Below are 17,300 nucleotides of genomic sequence, written 5' to 3' on the forward strand. Positions count from 1 at the left end.
TACAATGATACTCCCTCAGGACTGAAAAGCAGCAAATATTCTGTGTGTGTGAAATAACTGCCTAGATGTTTGGGTGAGACAGTGAGGAATCTCTAATCAAACTGAACATAGAGCCATGGTAAGAAAGCAAAATATACTTATCCAGTTGGAATTTGGCCAGTATAGCAAACAAATTCTCTGAATCCCTAAGGAAAGGAGCATGAGAACTTTAAATTATCCTATGCTTGAACCATGAATATATTTCTGACTCAAGTACAATGTACCCATTACCTTCTGAATCTCCACTAGTCCTTTCTTGACAACCCTACTCAAAAGTTCAGAGCCCTAGAAGCCTGGATGTGAGCCATGAGGACCTTTCCTCAGGGAACATTCACTTCTCTCGTGAGGACAGGAACATTTATATAGTAGACATGTAGAAAAGTTCTATTAGTGTTTGGGATGTAAGTTGTCTAAATGACGGGTAGAAGTTGTGGTATCGAATACATCAGTATCATCTCATTGCTAGAAGCTGAATGCTGGTTAGAAAACAATCTTCCCAAGCCAAAACCTGGGAGGATAAAGCATTTTTTCATTGTAGACCCCTTGAGAAATTCTTGAAAGCTATGCACCTGCTATCTCTGCCCTGTCTCTCTCTCTTGTACACACACACATACACACACATGCACCCCTATATGCAATTTCAGGGGTGGAGGCATCCACTTCTCTAAATTCAGTCCATGAGCCTTCACACTCCAGGTTGAGAAGCTATTATTCAGTCAGCTTGATTTTTCTATAGGTTGCTGCTTCAGGAGAGAAAAATCTAAGTTATTTCCTATAAACACATGAAAGGCTAAGGAATTTTTTTTTAAATTACCTCTACCCTCTCTATAGTTGGAGACTTTGATTCAGTAAGTTGCATATAAAGAAGCCCTACACATTCAGTATCTTTTTTCTTGATCTGTCTTTATCTCATCAGAAAAAGGATTATTTCCCATGTTCTATAGAAATAATGGAAAATAATCATCTAATCTAACTAAGACTTATACTCACAAGTGTCTTAGAATTGGCAGCTTTAAAGTATTTCCAAAAGAATTGTACATTTCTAAGTACCTCAACATTACTATTACTAATATGTTAATATTTTATCCTGATCAAATTAAGAAATCAAATAATTTAACTGGTTGTTTTCCTGTGGGATATTTAAAATAAATTACTCAACAGCTAATATGCCAAGTATATTTGAAGCTATTTCTTCAAAACCACTGTTTTTTATTGAAGACTTAGGACAATATTTAGGAGAAGGCAATGGCAACCCACTCCAGTACTCTTGCCTGGAAAATCACATGGACGGAGGAGCCTGGTAGGCTGCAGTCCATGGGGTCAAGAAGAGTCGGACACAACTGAGCAACTTCACTTTCACTTTTCACTTTCCTGCATTGGAGAAGGAAATGGAAAGCCACTCCAGTATTCTTGCCTGGAGAATCTCAGGGATGGCGGAGCCTGGTGGGCCGCTGTCTATGGGGTCGCACAGAGTCGGACACGGCTGAAGCAACTTAGCAGCAGCAGCAGCAGGACAATATTTACATTATCCCACAGGTGTTCTTTATAAAACATCTAGTTCTCACAGCAGGTACTCAGTTATCCTTTTTTCCTTGTTTCTTTCCTATATGATTTATTATAACCAGATATATTGAGATATTCAATCAACACATCTATTGATTATCTACAAGGCATTTTGTCAGATGTTATAAGATGTATAAGACAGGTCTTCTGGAGAATATAATCTACTGTCAAAGATAAGACATGAATCAGAATAACATAAATTTAATGTTATGGCTGTATTTATAATTTTCTTATAGAAGTTAAATATATTTGCTATATTTATCTGGCAATTGATAAATATATTTTACCTCAGAACTCTGTAATAAACAGAGGCTTGACCATCATCATTATAAAAAAGCTTTTTGGAATATATATATATATTTTAATTGATGTTTATTTCCTACCAGACAAGGCTGTCAGATTTGCATTTTTGATGAAAACTTCGGTTACTCCAAGAGCCTTCAAAACATCTTTTAAATCAATTTCCTGTTCCACTGTGAACCTGGAGAACATAGAGGGGAAGAAGTATTTAGTTACAGCATATTGTTACCTGGGACAAGAATAAAATGTTAGATATGTTGATTTTTTAAAAGTCTATTTTATAGAGGATAAATTATGCTAAACCTGGCTTTTGACTGCATGTAGCATTTGATTATTATTGTAAAAAGAGGGAGTATTAAAAAGAATAACAACAGAATAGTATTACATTAATAAATAGGAAGCTATGTTGGTCTTAATCGGGAATCTCTTCCAAATCAATGCATTGTATCACCAGTATTTCCAGTGAAAAATATGGACCAGCCATGACTGTATTAATAAACAACCACAGTTTTTAAAAGCAAAGGCTTTTTATTAATTTTTTATAAAACGTGAAAACAGCTGGTTAGTACTAACTATTTGCTTTTTAAAATATGTTGCCTTCTAATCAAAACATCATAAATACAAGTGTTTAGGCAATGGGCTGTGTCCTTAAAAAGCTAAGTCTGTAATAGTCACTAAATGTTATACTAGCATCATTTCTGATTTTCTGGTTTTAAGGAGAATGACAAGAGAATGTTTGCTATAAACAAGAGGAATGATCAGGAGAAAACCAAAAGATGAGTAAATGTATAGCAAACATATTAAACTAAGTACTAAATGTTGTCTATATCCAACAGTTTAACTTGCACTCAAACATTGTTTACTTTGATACCACAAAAAGCAGATAGTGACTGTGAAAATAAAAAGCGGGATGAGTAGAAAAATATACTGCAGAATATATTCAATGACTTGAGTGAAATTTTAAAGTGTTTTCTGTGTATGCTTTGTCATTTATTTATTTGTTCGTTTATTTATTGGTCACAGATGGAGCTTACTATACAACAGAAACTTTTCCAACAGTATGCTGCGAAGTCGCTTCAGTCGTGTTGGACTCTGTGCGACTCCATAGACGGCAGCTTCCACCATCCCTGGGATTCTCCAGGCAAGAGTACTGGAGTGGGTTGCCATTTCCTTCTCTAATGCATGAAAGTGAAAAGTGAAAGTGAAGTCGCTCAGCTGTGTCCGACTCTTCACGACCCCATGGACTGCAGCCTATCAGACTTCTCCATCCATGGGATTCCAACAGTATAAAATAGATCAATAAAAACAGATTAATTTAAATATCACTACAGCCCTTTGAGGTAGGTATTATTATCTTCAGTTAATATTAGAGGAAACTGAGGGGCAGAGAAATAAGTTGATTAAGTTGTGATGGTGGTGGTTTAGTTACTAAGTCGCATCTGACTCTTTGAGACCCCATGGAATGTAGACCACCCAGCTCCTCTGTCCATGGAATTTCCCAGGCAAGAATACTGGCGTGGGTTGCCATTTCCTTCTCCAGGGAATCTTCCTGATCCAGGGATCAAACCAAGGTCTCCTGCATTGCAGATTCTTTACCGCTGAGCCACCAAGGCAGCTCCACCTTGGATCATGGCTAATAAGTGACAGAACTGAGATATGATCCAGGTAGTGTGTATACCCTGATCTGCCTAAAATAGGGACACGAAGGAAGATGTCAGTAAGAAATCCTTTTTACTTCTTAAAACCAGCTTTGTTTGTTTCACACTTCTGAGGCTGTTCAGATGAAGATGGTATTTGATAGAGATTGATTTTGAGCAAGTTCCCTAATTTCTGAGCCTCGATTTTGGGATGTGGAAAATAGCAATAATAATGCCTACTTCACAGTATCATTGAGGAGATTAAATAAGGTTTCCAAATGTCTTAGGACAGCGCTATCATGTAGGAGGCATGAAATAAAGGGCAGATACTGTTAACAGTACTTACTATATTGTAGCTATGTGCAACATTTACACTGAGTGTTTACCAAGTCCCAGTGCAGTGCAGTGCTAAGTCGCTTTAGTCATTTCCGATTTTTTGTGACCCTATGGACTGTAGCTCACCAGGCTCTTCTCTCTGTGTAGTTTTCCAGGCAAGAATACTGGAGTGGGTTTTCATTTCCTTTCTCCAGGGTATCTTCCCGACTTTGGGATCAAACCCATATCTCTTACATCTCCTGCACTGGCAGGAGAGTTTTTACCATCAGTGCTGGTGCCACCATATCCTGGGCACTGTGCAAATTCTTTTATGCTTAGAATCTCATCTACTCATCCCTGTGATAATCTCATGCAGTCCTATGAGATAGGTATTATTATCTCTGTTCCACAGAAGAATAAACTGAAGTTCAACAAAACTAAGCAACTTGTCCTAATCACACAGCTAGTAGGTGGCAGAATCAAGATATGAGCTGAGATCTTCCTGACTGAAAAGTGCCCCCCCCCCCAACTAATCACCATAATTCCAACAACGGCTTCTTTAAAAACAGACAAACAAGCTACAGGAAGATTTTACATTTCACCCACTGATTTTAAAAATAAAAAGCCACAACACTGCTTTTTTTTTTAAACCACAAGGCATGGCTGTTTTTGTAAAGGCATTTGATGTAATCTTGCATTTGCAACTTTCTATTATATCTGAATAAATTAAAGAGGTATATGGAGGGCAGAAACACTGGAGATTATGTGAAGCAAGTGTTAGAAAAGAACAAATATATATTACATATAAGGATATTTGTAAAAAAAAATATGTGTAAGAATCAATTAAACCCTTGGTAAAAAAATCTAATAAAAGCATTCATGTTAAAGAACAAAATCAGATGGCTTATGCACCGGTTTTCTTTTAAGGCATGGAACTGAAGTGCTTTATTAGAAGACAAGCATTTCAAAGTAGCAGGATGGTTTCTCATTACAAAATAGAGAACCACTTATCCTTTGATTTCTAGCACTCTGATCACAAATGAAAAATCTGAGACTACAAAGGTCAGAGTGGAAAGATACTACAGCCAGTCCATCTGCATTCCAAGTAGAGATGTGATTCTGATGTTAGAAAAATCTTTTTATACCTAAACTGTATCAGTAAATCCAGAAAAGTAAAAATATATAATGAAGATGGCAATTTCATTAGAATCAGGTTTTAAAAATCCTACTTAGAGATAGATTAACAAAAGATAAATACTAGGACTTAGAAATAAACAATAGTAATAACAAATAATAATTACATGATCATTACTTTAGGGCAGGCATTACTCCACAGTGCTTTTTAAATATTTTACATATATTATGCATATATAAATAAAATATATTTTATATAGTAGCCAAATTATATTTTCTAACATGGATAAATTAGAAGAATATTTGGGAATCTCATTTAAATCTTAGAGATGTATGTATGACTGTGTATAAACCTTGTGGTATTTCACTGGATTTGTTAATATCACATAGAGATAGAAATCTTACCCTCTTTTGAACAGATTCTTGTATTTTGGATAAAAATGTAATTTCAATTCAGCATCTGATTCCTGTAGGATTTATTGTTCAGGGGAAAAAAATAACAATACAAAAGTAATTGCCTTTTCCACTCTCCCCCAACCCCCAAATACCCTATGCCTCTTAAGGAAAGCATTTTAAATAAATTTGTATAAAATCTGATATCAGTTCAGTTCAGTTCAGTCGCTCAGTCGTGTCCGACTCTTTGCGACCCCATGAATCGCAGCACGCCAGGCCTCCCTGTCCACCACCAATCTGATATAATAGAAAGTAAATACCTGTCAGATAGAATCAGAATGTGGGCAAATTCAGAAATACTAAGTTCAATTCTTAGAGTAGTGTCTCCATGTGAAAAAACAAACAAACAAGCTATATAAGCCCTTTAAGACAGACATTTGAGTAAAGCTGGAACACAGCTATTAGAAAATTTTTACCTTTGCTAAAATTAAAGTCACATATATCATTACCCTAATCATTACCCTCAATGAACATTTGCTGGGTCCTAAAGCTGTAAAATGGAGGGGTGGATGGTTCCCATTGATTATTACTGACACACTGGCATTTGAAAAGAGTCAATCTCTTAAAAAAGGAAACCCAATTTATCTTATGTAGCTATTTAGCCTCCCACTCTGTGCATTAGCCATGCAGAAGGAGAACTGGTAGTACTTCTGGCAAAATGGATACATGGTAATTAACTGTGCCTAGTTTAGTAACAGGCATTAATATGAGCAAGCAAGCAAGCTAAACTATTTCATAATTGAAGAGTATCTCTTAGAAAATGAAAATTTAATTTTCTTCTGCTGCCGCATTCAATTTCTCAGTGGACAGGACCTGGAGGCCACATTTTCTAGTGAATATGGTTGAATGATAATATATGATACTGATTAAGCATTCATTTAGAATTCTTTTAAAATACCAAATAACTGCATCCTCATAGAATTAAATATTTGAGGAAATGCTACAGTTAATTCATAGAATTTAGTAAAAGATGCATTAATTCTGTACCGAGTTTCTGATGTCATCAAAAAGAATTCCTTATAAAATACAAGGGAAAATACAAAATTAATGATAAAAGGTCAGTAGATAAGAGTTTAAATCAGATTTAGTTATTTAAAGATTAAAAGTAAATGGTTCCTTTAGAGTTAAGATACATTGTTCATATATTAAATTGTTGTTATTGTTCAGTTGTGTCCTACACTTTTGCAACCCCATGGACTATAGCCTGCCAAGTTCCTCTGTCTATGGGATTTCCCAGACAACAATTCTGGAGTGGGTTACCATTTCCTTCTCCAGGGGATCTTCGCAACTCAGTTAATGAACCCACATCTTCTGCACTGGCAGGCAGATTCTTTACCAATGAGCCATCAGGGAAGCATTCATGTACTAAATAATAGACGTAAATGATCATCTATTATAAAAACCCTTGGTTTTGTTTGTTAGATATTCATTGGCTATCTCTCCTTGAGAACAGAAATCTTTCTACATAAATGTATTATCATGGGAAGTTATACAAGTACCTTAGCCAGAAAGAAAAAAATTGGGGTTATGATTACCTTAACTTTCATATGTAGACTAAGAAATATATGGCTATATATTATGAATATACAACTTTAAAATAAAGTACATATATAGTTCTAGCTAAAAATGTATATAGTTTCAAACAGTCTTTCATTAACAGAAACAAACATCAGCTAAAGTTTTGGAAAAATAAGTATTTATATAAAATGTAACTTTCAAATGATAATTCCTAATGTTATTAAAGGAATAAATATGAATTAGTTAATGAGTTTTAGTATTCTTGCCGGAATAATCCCATAGACAGAGGAATCTGATGGGGTCAGGGGCGTTGCAAAGCGTTGGACATGACTGAAGCTACTTAGCATGCATGTGTGCACAATGAACTTAAGTAATTCAATTTTAATACTAATATCTTATTTATCATCCTTCAGTATTCATATTAATCATGTTTTTAAAATTTTCTTAATATGGAATGAATATTGGAACTGTACTCCACATACACACAGGTGCATACTTATTGGCTGTTTATCTATGTCTTGTTTTCTAGCCTAGAATTTACACATTATGTTTATAAATGTGTTGTTTGTATTTACTGGTCTAGCTCCCCTGTTAGGTTTTAAGGTATTCAGGGCAGAATAATATCTTCAGTTGGATTTGATTTTTGCAAACACTTATTGTGTTTCTAGGATGGGAGAGAGAACTGACTTTAAAAGAATTTACAGAAAAAAAAAAGCAAGACGTACAAAAAATTTAATTCTGCTATGGGATGGTAATTTGAGACTTCCCAGGTGGCACTAGTGGTAAAGAACCCACCTGCCAATGCAAGAGACAGTAAGAGATGTGGGCTCAATCCTTGGGTCAGGAAGACCCCCTGGGGGAGGGCATGGCAACCCACTCCAGTATTCTGCTTGGACAATCCCATGGACAGAGGAGCCTGCTGTCCTACAGTCCATAGGGTCACAGAGAGTTGGACATGACTGAAGTGACTTAGCAAACATGCACAGTAATAACATAAATGCATTGTCATAACAGGGAGGTGAATACATGAGGCAAAGTGAGGGTCATCTGCTCCATCACCTGGTTCTAGAAGAACTGGTGCCAGAGTTGTAACCTGAAGGCCAAGTAAACAATACCTGGCAAAGACTCCAAGAGGGCATTTTAGGTTAATGCAAAAATGTACATAGACACCTAGAGGCATAAAAGGGCAGGTGACTGTGGAATAAGTACAAGCACACAGACAGTACCTACTACAAAGGATTTTATATGGTGAGTGGTCAGAGAAAGGGTTGAGAAAGTGGATGGTAGTCAGAATATCTAGGCCCCGCATAGCTTTAATTCTTTCAGTCACAGGGAAAATTTTAAGCTTCTTCCTGCTTATTTATGATTGCATCTTAACACCTAAAACATGACTTGTTTGCACTTCCAACAAAGTAGTTATTTTCCCCCAGCTACTATCAACTTCTAATATTAATGAACTACCAGAGACTGTCAATGCAAATGATATTCAGAGATAATCTATTGAAAAATCTTCTAAAATTAAGCTAAGGATATTGACTCATATCTGAAACTTGGTCTTCATAAGTAGCACTGAATGAATCAATGAGTCAGCCTGTGTCTCTGGGCAGAACTGAATGAGTGTGAAAGAATACTTTAAAAAGATGAAGAAGGAGGAGAAGGAAAAGGAGGAAGAGACGAGCAACACGAGACAAAATTCAAAAGCAGTGACAAGAGTTCCTCTGAGTCAGAACCCTCATTGATACCCTCTGCCCATGTTATCAGAGGGAGTTATACAGGAGTCTCTCACCTGGGCAGGTACACTTCCACCTTTTGCTTCTTCACAGAGTTTGCCCACTCTTCAATCAGCTGTGCTTTAACCAATGGCTCCAGTGTGGCCAGTGGAACTTCCTGTCTGGACAATACCAGCATCATACTTATCACATCTCCCTCATATGGTATTTCCAGGACTTGGTAGATGCCACCAGCTTCATTGGAGCCATCACTAAATTCCCCTAAAAAGGACAGAAAGGAGATAAAAGGCCCCCATCAAGGCTTGAATAAAATATTTAAATTCGTTATAACTTTCTTCCAAAATAATGTATAGAATATAAAAAATTCAGGCATCTGAGAAGAAGACAATTTATTTTAAAGCAGGCCCTAAAATTGTGATTCCTCAGCCCTACCAAATTAATTTTAGGATTTCCAGAATTGTTTCACATGTGTCATAGCATGTTCTCTAGACTTAACATTTTATTTTTAAATGAGATACCTCAAATGAATATATTTTAAGGATATCATTAAAAAAAGGAAAAGTCATGATTAGAAAAATAAAGCTCTGGATCCAAGTTGGATGTAAATCACATTTACCAATATCTACCTAATTTCTAAGAAGGGAAAAACTGACCATGTAATACCTGGTACTCTCGATCAGTCATGTCCAACTCTTTCTGACCCATAGATCCTAGCCCACCAGGCTCCTCTGTCCATACAATTCTCCAGGGAAGAAAACTGGAGTGGGTTGCCATTCACTTCTCCAGAGGATCTTCTCAACCCAGGGATCATCCACCAAGGAAGCCTACTCTATTATAATTACCATAGCTAAAAGTTTTGAGGCCAAGGTAGCACAGCCATCATGAAATCTAGAGCATTTATGGTGATTAAAAATCTCCAAATTAGATAATTAGGTAATTGGCTTAGTGTTCTATGAATTAGCTAAATTGACCAGGCTTTTATTAATAATAATAATAAAGTCTTTAAAATAAATAACCCTGCAACTAGTTTAAATAACACATGTAATGTTTTTGTTCTGAATATTTTCATTTAACTGATATCCTCTAGATATCACATTAAATATTTTGGTTCTCAAATAAATGGATATTTTCCTTTCATATTTTGACTATTAATTTAATTAACTGTGATTATAATCTGTTACTTTTATAATGTACCTTTGCATAGAATAAAATATTTGTTCTAACATATATTTAGCTTACTTACATTTCTGCTTAAGACAATAAATTATCACAGTTCAGCATGGTAGGTAGAGAGGATTAGGACCCTAAACTTCTGAAAAGTCCAACAAAATATCCTTGAAAATAATGCCAAAGATGCTGACTTGTATCACAAATTATAGACTCTCAGTAAGTGAAACTATGAGTAATTATGCCTGATCATGCATATTTATGGGCTTCCCAAGCGGCACAGTGGTAAAGAATCTGCCCGCCAGTGCAGCAGATGCAAGAGACATGGGTTCAATCCCTGGATCAGGAAGATCCCCTGGAGTGGAAATGGCAACCCACTTTAGTATTCTGGCATGGGAAATCCTGTGAACAGAGGAGCCTGGTGGGCTAGAGTTCATGGGGTCTCAAAGAGTCAGACATGAGAGACTAAGTGGGCAAGCGTGCACACACACACACACACACACACACACACACACACACACACACACATATATACATACACAAGTCTGAAAGCAAAATTTTAAAAGAATGCTTATAGTTCAAAAAGTGATGGGTGTACAAATCAAGACCTGGGTAGAACATATGGTTCACTGAAAACTACCCCAAAGTGAATGGCTTTCTGGAGGAACCCAGAACATTCTTATACAAGGTCAGATATTTTCACATGAATAAAGCCACTCTGTAAGTGTAATCAACTTTATAAACTAAACATATTGGAAAACTGTCACAACATATAATATTCACTCAGGATCTAATCAAAAGTCTTTGAAAATGGGGCCAAGAAAATTGAATTGTAGCCCAAATCAGATTGACAAGAAATCTGAATAATGAATATTTCATGTTTTTTCTTAGAAATTTGTTGATATACTGTAAGAAGAGAGAAAAAAAGCCAAAATGTCTTACCATAATAAAATTCTCCTTGTTGGTACATCATTGGAATTTGGACTTCACTTTCATCATCTTTAGTGAAGGAAAAAGTTCTGGTATTTTCAGGTCTGAATTGTGACTTCCAGCTCCCCTTGAAATAGACAGCATTGATGAGGGCCAGATGAGTGACAGCGTCAAAATCCCTTGGGGATACCAAATCTTTCAACAGACCTATTCAGGAAAAGACAAACGGATGAAAATTCATATTAAATCAAAAGATGAAAGAATATCAAAAGATGGTCAAACTATCATCTGACAGAGTGATTAAGAACTTTATACCATTTTAATATTTACAATAAAAATTAAAAGTACCCTAACTTTCAAAGGAAAAAATGTTATACACACACACACACACACACACACACACACACACACACACATACTTACAGACTAAGGAAATCTAAAACACCCACATCACCTAAAATAACACTAGTAGTATTCTGACCTTTGCACAAACTACAGAACCACATACAACAGAATCTCCGGCTTCACTACTTCCTAGTTGCAATGATAAATGTAAAACTCAACACAGAGTGTGCATGCGCTCAGTAGCTCAGTCGTGTCTGACTCTGTGACCCTGTGGACTACAGCCTGCCATGCTCCTCTGTCCATAGAATTTTTCAGACAAAAATACTGGAGTGGGTTGCCATTCTCTTTTCTGGGGGATCTTCCCGACCCACGGATAGAACCCAGTCTCCTGCATTGGCAGGCAGATTCTTTACCACTGAGCTACCTGGAAAGCCCCCCAACACAGAGTAAGCATTCAACAAACATTTCTAAGTTTACTCTTGTACAATGTATATAATTTAAATGTCATCCAATTCAAATGGTTTCCCCATGTACATTGGATATCTTTTTACCAAATGTAACAACTGCTTCTGAGTAAGTGAAAACAGATGTGTAAAAGCCAGTTTAACTCATGATATCTTATTTCTTATCATTTAAATGTTCCTATCTAAATCTGTTGTGAAAGACTTTGGGACTTTGGTGATGGCTGAAATTGTTTAAGGGGAGTTTGGAATTAACAGCTTTCAATAATTCAGTCTGATGCAGGTGAATTATTCTTCTTAACTTACTCTTTGAATGTTAAAACACAATTGTATTTCTTTTATGTTACATTTTAATCTCATAGTTAGAAACCATAGAACCAATATTCGCTTGGTACTCTCTCATTTTATTAGTTAGCACTTCTTTTTTTTTTTTAAGTCAGCATTTTGGGGACTATAGGACAAAGAGTATGTGATCAGGGTCTTTTGTTGTTGCTGTCCCAGCATTAAATGTATTAAGACTAATATTATTTTTGGAGTCTTGACAACATGAGTTAATTAATTTAATGAACAGCCAAAGTAATCTACTTTCAGTTTGGTCTTTTTTTTTTTAATTCCAATTTCAATTATTTAGTTGGTAAAATTGGAAAATAGAATGGTAACATATGAAACATTTGGAGAGTTTGAATACATTTGGATAATAAGATTTAGAAATAAAAATTAAAACAAATGCATCTTTTTCTAATCCCTTTCCATTTATTTGACTTAAAATGGGCTTCTCTTTTTAAAAGGAATCCTGTATAATTTTTTGATTACCAATTAAGTTCTGTGGTTTAAAAGTCAACAAATATCTTTAAACTCTATTCTATTTTAATCACACTGTTAAGAGAGTCACCAACTGTCATTCTACATAGTATCTAACTTATGAAATAGTCAGCTCTAGTAAAATTCCATACAGTAATAAGATTACTGTTCAGATGAAACTCACCACTGGAGATACACATTTCATATTAATTTATCAGTGCCAATATTCTATATATGTCAAAAGATTTAACATGTTTCTCCAATGTTTATTCATGAACAAGGTTTCTAAAATCGGTTGTAATCTATATAAAACAATTAGTAGACATTCAACTAAATGCAATCTAACATTTAAAATGTAAAAGGAACAAAGGGACAAATAATGTCAGAAGTAAAAGAAAGTTCAAACTAAGCTATTAGAGAAAGAAAGGAGCCAAATGACTTACTGTTTGTGTTATTCTCCACCCACTTATTGATATAGTTGGCCACAGCTACATTTTGACTGAAGTCCACGTGATTGATTTCTGCATTAAAATACTTTTTTATCATTTGCAAAAACTCCTCACTGATATGAAATCCGTTTTGCACAAAGAGGGAATTGGCAATTTTCATCACATACTGGCTCTCTTCAGCAGTTACCATGTGAGAAAGAGCCTTCAAGAAGGAAAATTCTTCACCTGCAAAATGACAAAGGATAAGTTCATTAGTGGAACAAACAGTGAAAGATCCTGGAGAGTGGAAGAGCATGAAAATACAGCAAGGAGGATTAAGAGAACAGGCCCATAGCAAAAGCACTGGCTTCTTCCGCACACTGACATGGTGAGGAAGTTGCAAGATTTGTACAGTTTCTAGATGTTCAACTTTTGCAGTTTTATTAGTGATATTATTTTTATTTTTTATTGATTTTTTATCTATAAAGTAGAGATATTTGTTTTCTTTTAAAGTACTTAGGTTACTTTAAATTAGTCTTATAATTATCAGAAATATGAATTAATCTTTATTATCTAGTTTAAAAATCAAAATATTCCTTTTAGTAAACTTTTTAACTTTATAAATAGAAAATCCAGTCAAAATTGTATTAACTCTCAAGCTTTTAATGCATTAATTCATATGTATATTAGAAATGTTAAATAGAAACTGTACATCATAGCAAAGTGATTACAATATACATTTTAGCTAGAAATTTTCTCCAATACAAAAGATTGTCATGATAGTATAACACAACATTCCAAAAAAATTCATGGTTGCTAGTTGAACAATGAAGATACAGTTGATTTTAAGTAAAATTTTCTGATATTTAGAGAATTTTTTCTGTAAAGCACTCCTAATAGTTGTAATTTCTCATTTATTTATGTGATAATTGATTAATTTATGCCTCTCTCTCTAAATTGGAAATGCCATCAGAGCAAGAACCATGTTTGCTTTTGTTAATCACAGTGAAGTTTATTTAAATAACAACAATGATAATAATAATAAAGATATCATTTTCTTAGATTAACTCAGCCAGGGATGCAGCTAAGAAAAAGAACTTTCTTGGGTTTTGTAATGCTTGTCTTACTCATACCATCTTAGTGAGACCACCTTCTTACCCGGTGTAAATACTGCTGCCTCAGATATAGACAACACAATTGAGCTGAAAGCTAAAGTCAAACTATTTTGAGAAATCAAACCTAAGCACACTTACCATTTTTCAGGCTGTCATATCCCATTGAGTGATGGATTTCTTTCAGGGTAGACCCTTGGGCTCCAAGTTCCAACATTCCCATTGCAAGGGTGACACTCAATGGAGAGAAGAGAATATTTTCATCCTCCCCAGTGGCTCGAAGATGGTTATACATATTCACTGACAACTCAGCAATGGTTTCATCAGTGAAAGTGGTCCCTAAGGCCAAACTTTGCAGAACCAGCAAAGAGAAGAGTCCAAGAAAAGCCATGCCAGAATAATCTCAAGCCTGAAGAACAATAATTTACATATCAATTATTACCTCAGAGAAATGGAACCATAAAATAATAATAAAAATAATTTCTTGGAAAAGCTGTAAAGCAAACCAAAAGTTTTTAAACACATGCAGTGTTATTGTCTCTATAACAAAAGCTCATTAAGGGATTTGTTGGAAGATCCTATTAATCAATTAATAGTCAAATGAGCAAGTAATGCTGCTGAGTTCTGAGGATACTCCCAGGAACAAGATAGCCCTGGTCCCCTCTTCATGAGGTTAAGTAGATATAGATACATATTTAACAATGTGTGGTGCAGCTAATTTATCAGTTTTCACAGCCTCATCATATATGAGGCTTCTTTGGTTGCTTGGATGGTAAAGAATCTGCCTGCAATGCAAGAGACCCAGATTTGATCTCAGGGTTGGGAAGACCCCCTGGAGAAGGAAATGGCAACCCACTCCAGTATTGCTGCCTGGAGAATTCCATGGACAGAGGAGCCTGGCTGGCTACAATCCATGGGGTCGCAAAGTCAGACATGACTGAGCGACTACCACTTTCATCATACATATTTTGGTCATGACTTTGAAACAGTTTATTCTAGCTAACACTAAACTATATAGGCCCAGGACAACCCAAGTGAAAAACAAAAAATATTTATAGGGTTTAAGATCAGTTACTGAAGTTAGGCATTTTCAAATGCCCCTTTGCCATTTACTACAGTTTGATGGCACAGACAGTAAAAAAAATCTGCCTGCAATGCAGCAGACCTGGGTTCAGTCCCTGGACTGGGAAGATCCCCTGGAGAAGGGAATGGCTTCCCACTCCAGTATTCTTGCCTGGAGAATCCCCATGGACAGAGAACCCTGGTGGCCTACTGGGGATACTACTCCCCCTGGCAGTCCAAGGGGTCACAAAGGATCAGACACAAATGAGCAACTCACATTTTCAGATGAAATTAATGCACTAACTCTAGTTGGGTTACCAACTAGAGGAGAGATATCAGACACACACCTGCCAGGAGCCCCAGTTTACTCAGCCCAAGCTGCTGAACCCATAGGAAGTGGTAACCCTGAGGAAAAGCAGATTTGGCAGGTCCTGTGTGGTTTTCCTTAGACATCAGTTCCTAGAAGGCTGCTGTCCTAGGTGCCTGTCTCTGTGCAGGGAGGAGCCTTGCTCCAGCAATACTATCCTTTCATACTGAGGCTTATAGGACTATTTCAGCTTATACCAGTCAACTAGTGATTCTATTTAAATAACTATTCAAAATATCAAGCTCATCTGGCCCTTGAACCATTTTCTCTTGGGAAGAGAAAGCAGCGTCAGTGCCCAGATATCTTAGAAAGATATTCCTGCCTCTTGGCAACTAGTGTTCCATGCCCTGTCTCCCCACAAAGAGCCTGACTGGCACACACTGGAAACAGGATCCCCTCTCTCCCCGTACTCTGACACTTTGTCACTGTAGGCATCTGTAAGCTAAACTACCTATTCAAACAATTAAGTAGCTTCCTTGTTCTTGATATTTTTTAAAAAACAAATTATCACTAAAACAGCAAGTAAAGTGGTAGTGAGCAAACACATTTGGAAAATTGTATTTAAATTAGTATGACGCAAAACAGTCCTCATTACTCAGTTAACAGAGTGAATACACATTTAATCTAAGAGCAGCATGCTTCCTACAGGTTTTTGAGTCAGAATGCCTTAACCAGTCCTGTAATATTTCTGATCAATTTCAGAGGAATTTGCCTAGTCATTCTGCAAATCGTTCATATTTTAGGGTTAAGTTTTAGGTATCAGTTTTTTGTCTGAGAAGTTTCAAATTCCCCCACCACCGCACCCATCCCCCCACACACTTTGTGTGTGTGTGTGTGTGTGTGCAAACGCTTAGTTGTGTCTGATTCTTTGCAACCCCAAGGACTGTACCCTGCCAGGCTCCTCTGTCCATGGAATTTTCCAGGCAAGAATATTGGAGTGGGTTGCCATGCCCTCCTCCAGGGGATCTTCCCAACCCAGGGATCAGAACCCGAGTATCCCACATTGCAGGTGGATCCTTTTCTGTCTGAGCCACCAGGGAACCTCAGAAACACTGGAGTGGGTAGCCTATCCCTTCTCCAGAGGATCTTCCCAACTCAGGAACTAAACCAGAGTCTTCTGCATTGCAGACAGATTCTTTACCAGCTGAGCTACCAGGGAAGCCCACACATTTTGGAGTAAGGTTTGAGTAATTTTTTCTTGTTTAGGAAGATAACGTTTAGCCTGTATGTAAATATGAACTCTCACAACCATGCAGTGAGGAGGACAAGAATGGCTACTGGTGGGAGATGAAGCGCATGGTTGCAGAACAGAGTCTGCCGTGAAAACAGCATCCAGACAGAAGCCAGATGCCAGGGCACAGCTGCCCTGCTGGTCCACAGACTTCAGCCACCATAGAGACTGATGCGGCATTCTCTTTTCCTCTGTCCCCTCCAGGGAAAATCAAAGTAGAAGATATGAGTTTTCTCTCTAGTTTCAGATGGAACAAATTTAGCACGTACTCTCTTAAGCTGAAAGAGAACTTAAAACGTATCCAGTACTTAATACTGAAGATGTAATGGTATTTAGGGAAAGTCTGAAATCCAAATGGGGTTCAAAAGCCCATGCTCTACATCATGACATCATGCTACTATCTGATGTGCCATTTTCACTCTACCCAGCAGAGACATGTTGTTTTCATTTAATGTTATCTAGTACAAGACCAAGAAATTAAAGTCACTATATGATAATAGTATCTGTCATTCAATAACTCAACTATTGGGATATGACTGCATTTAACATGGAAAAGAAATGCAAAAAAGCAAAATGGCTGTCTGGGGAGGCCTTACAAATAGCTGTGAAAAGAAGAGAAGCAAAAAGCAAAGGAGAAAAGGAAACATATAAGCATCTGAATGCAGAGTTCCAAAGAATAGCAAGGAGAGATAAGAAAGCCTTCCTCA

At 36.5% G+C, this 17,300-nt stretch overlaps 1 protein-coding gene across 1 annotated transcript in view; it reads right to left on the bottom strand.

Annotated features, from left to right (window-relative positions):
- Positions 1-14,324, bottom strand: part of SERPINI1 (serpin family I member 1) — a 29,809-nt gene extending 15,485 nt beyond the window's left edge. Inside the window, exons 1-5 of the mRNA XM_068977189.1 lie at positions 14,075-14,324; positions 12,837-13,067; positions 10,799-10,993; positions 8,746-8,950; positions 1,986-2,083 (exon numbers count right to left, since the gene is read on the bottom strand). Coding sequence (XP_068833290.1) covers positions 1,986-2,083; positions 8,746-8,950; positions 10,799-10,993; positions 12,837-13,067; positions 14,075-14,324 — 979 coding nt within the window. The remainder of the gene's footprint in view (positions 1-1,985; positions 2,084-8,745; positions 8,951-10,798; positions 10,994-12,836; positions 13,068-14,074) is intronic.
- Positions 14,325-17,300: the final 2,976 nt, after the last annotated feature.

The sequence above is a fragment of the Capricornis sumatraensis genome, chromosome 1 (genome assembly GCF_032405125.1).
Source record: "Capricornis sumatraensis isolate serow.1 chromosome 1, serow.2, whole genome shotgun sequence".
NCBI lineage: Eukaryota > Metazoa > Chordata > Mammalia > Artiodactyla > Bovidae > Capricornis > Capricornis sumatraensis.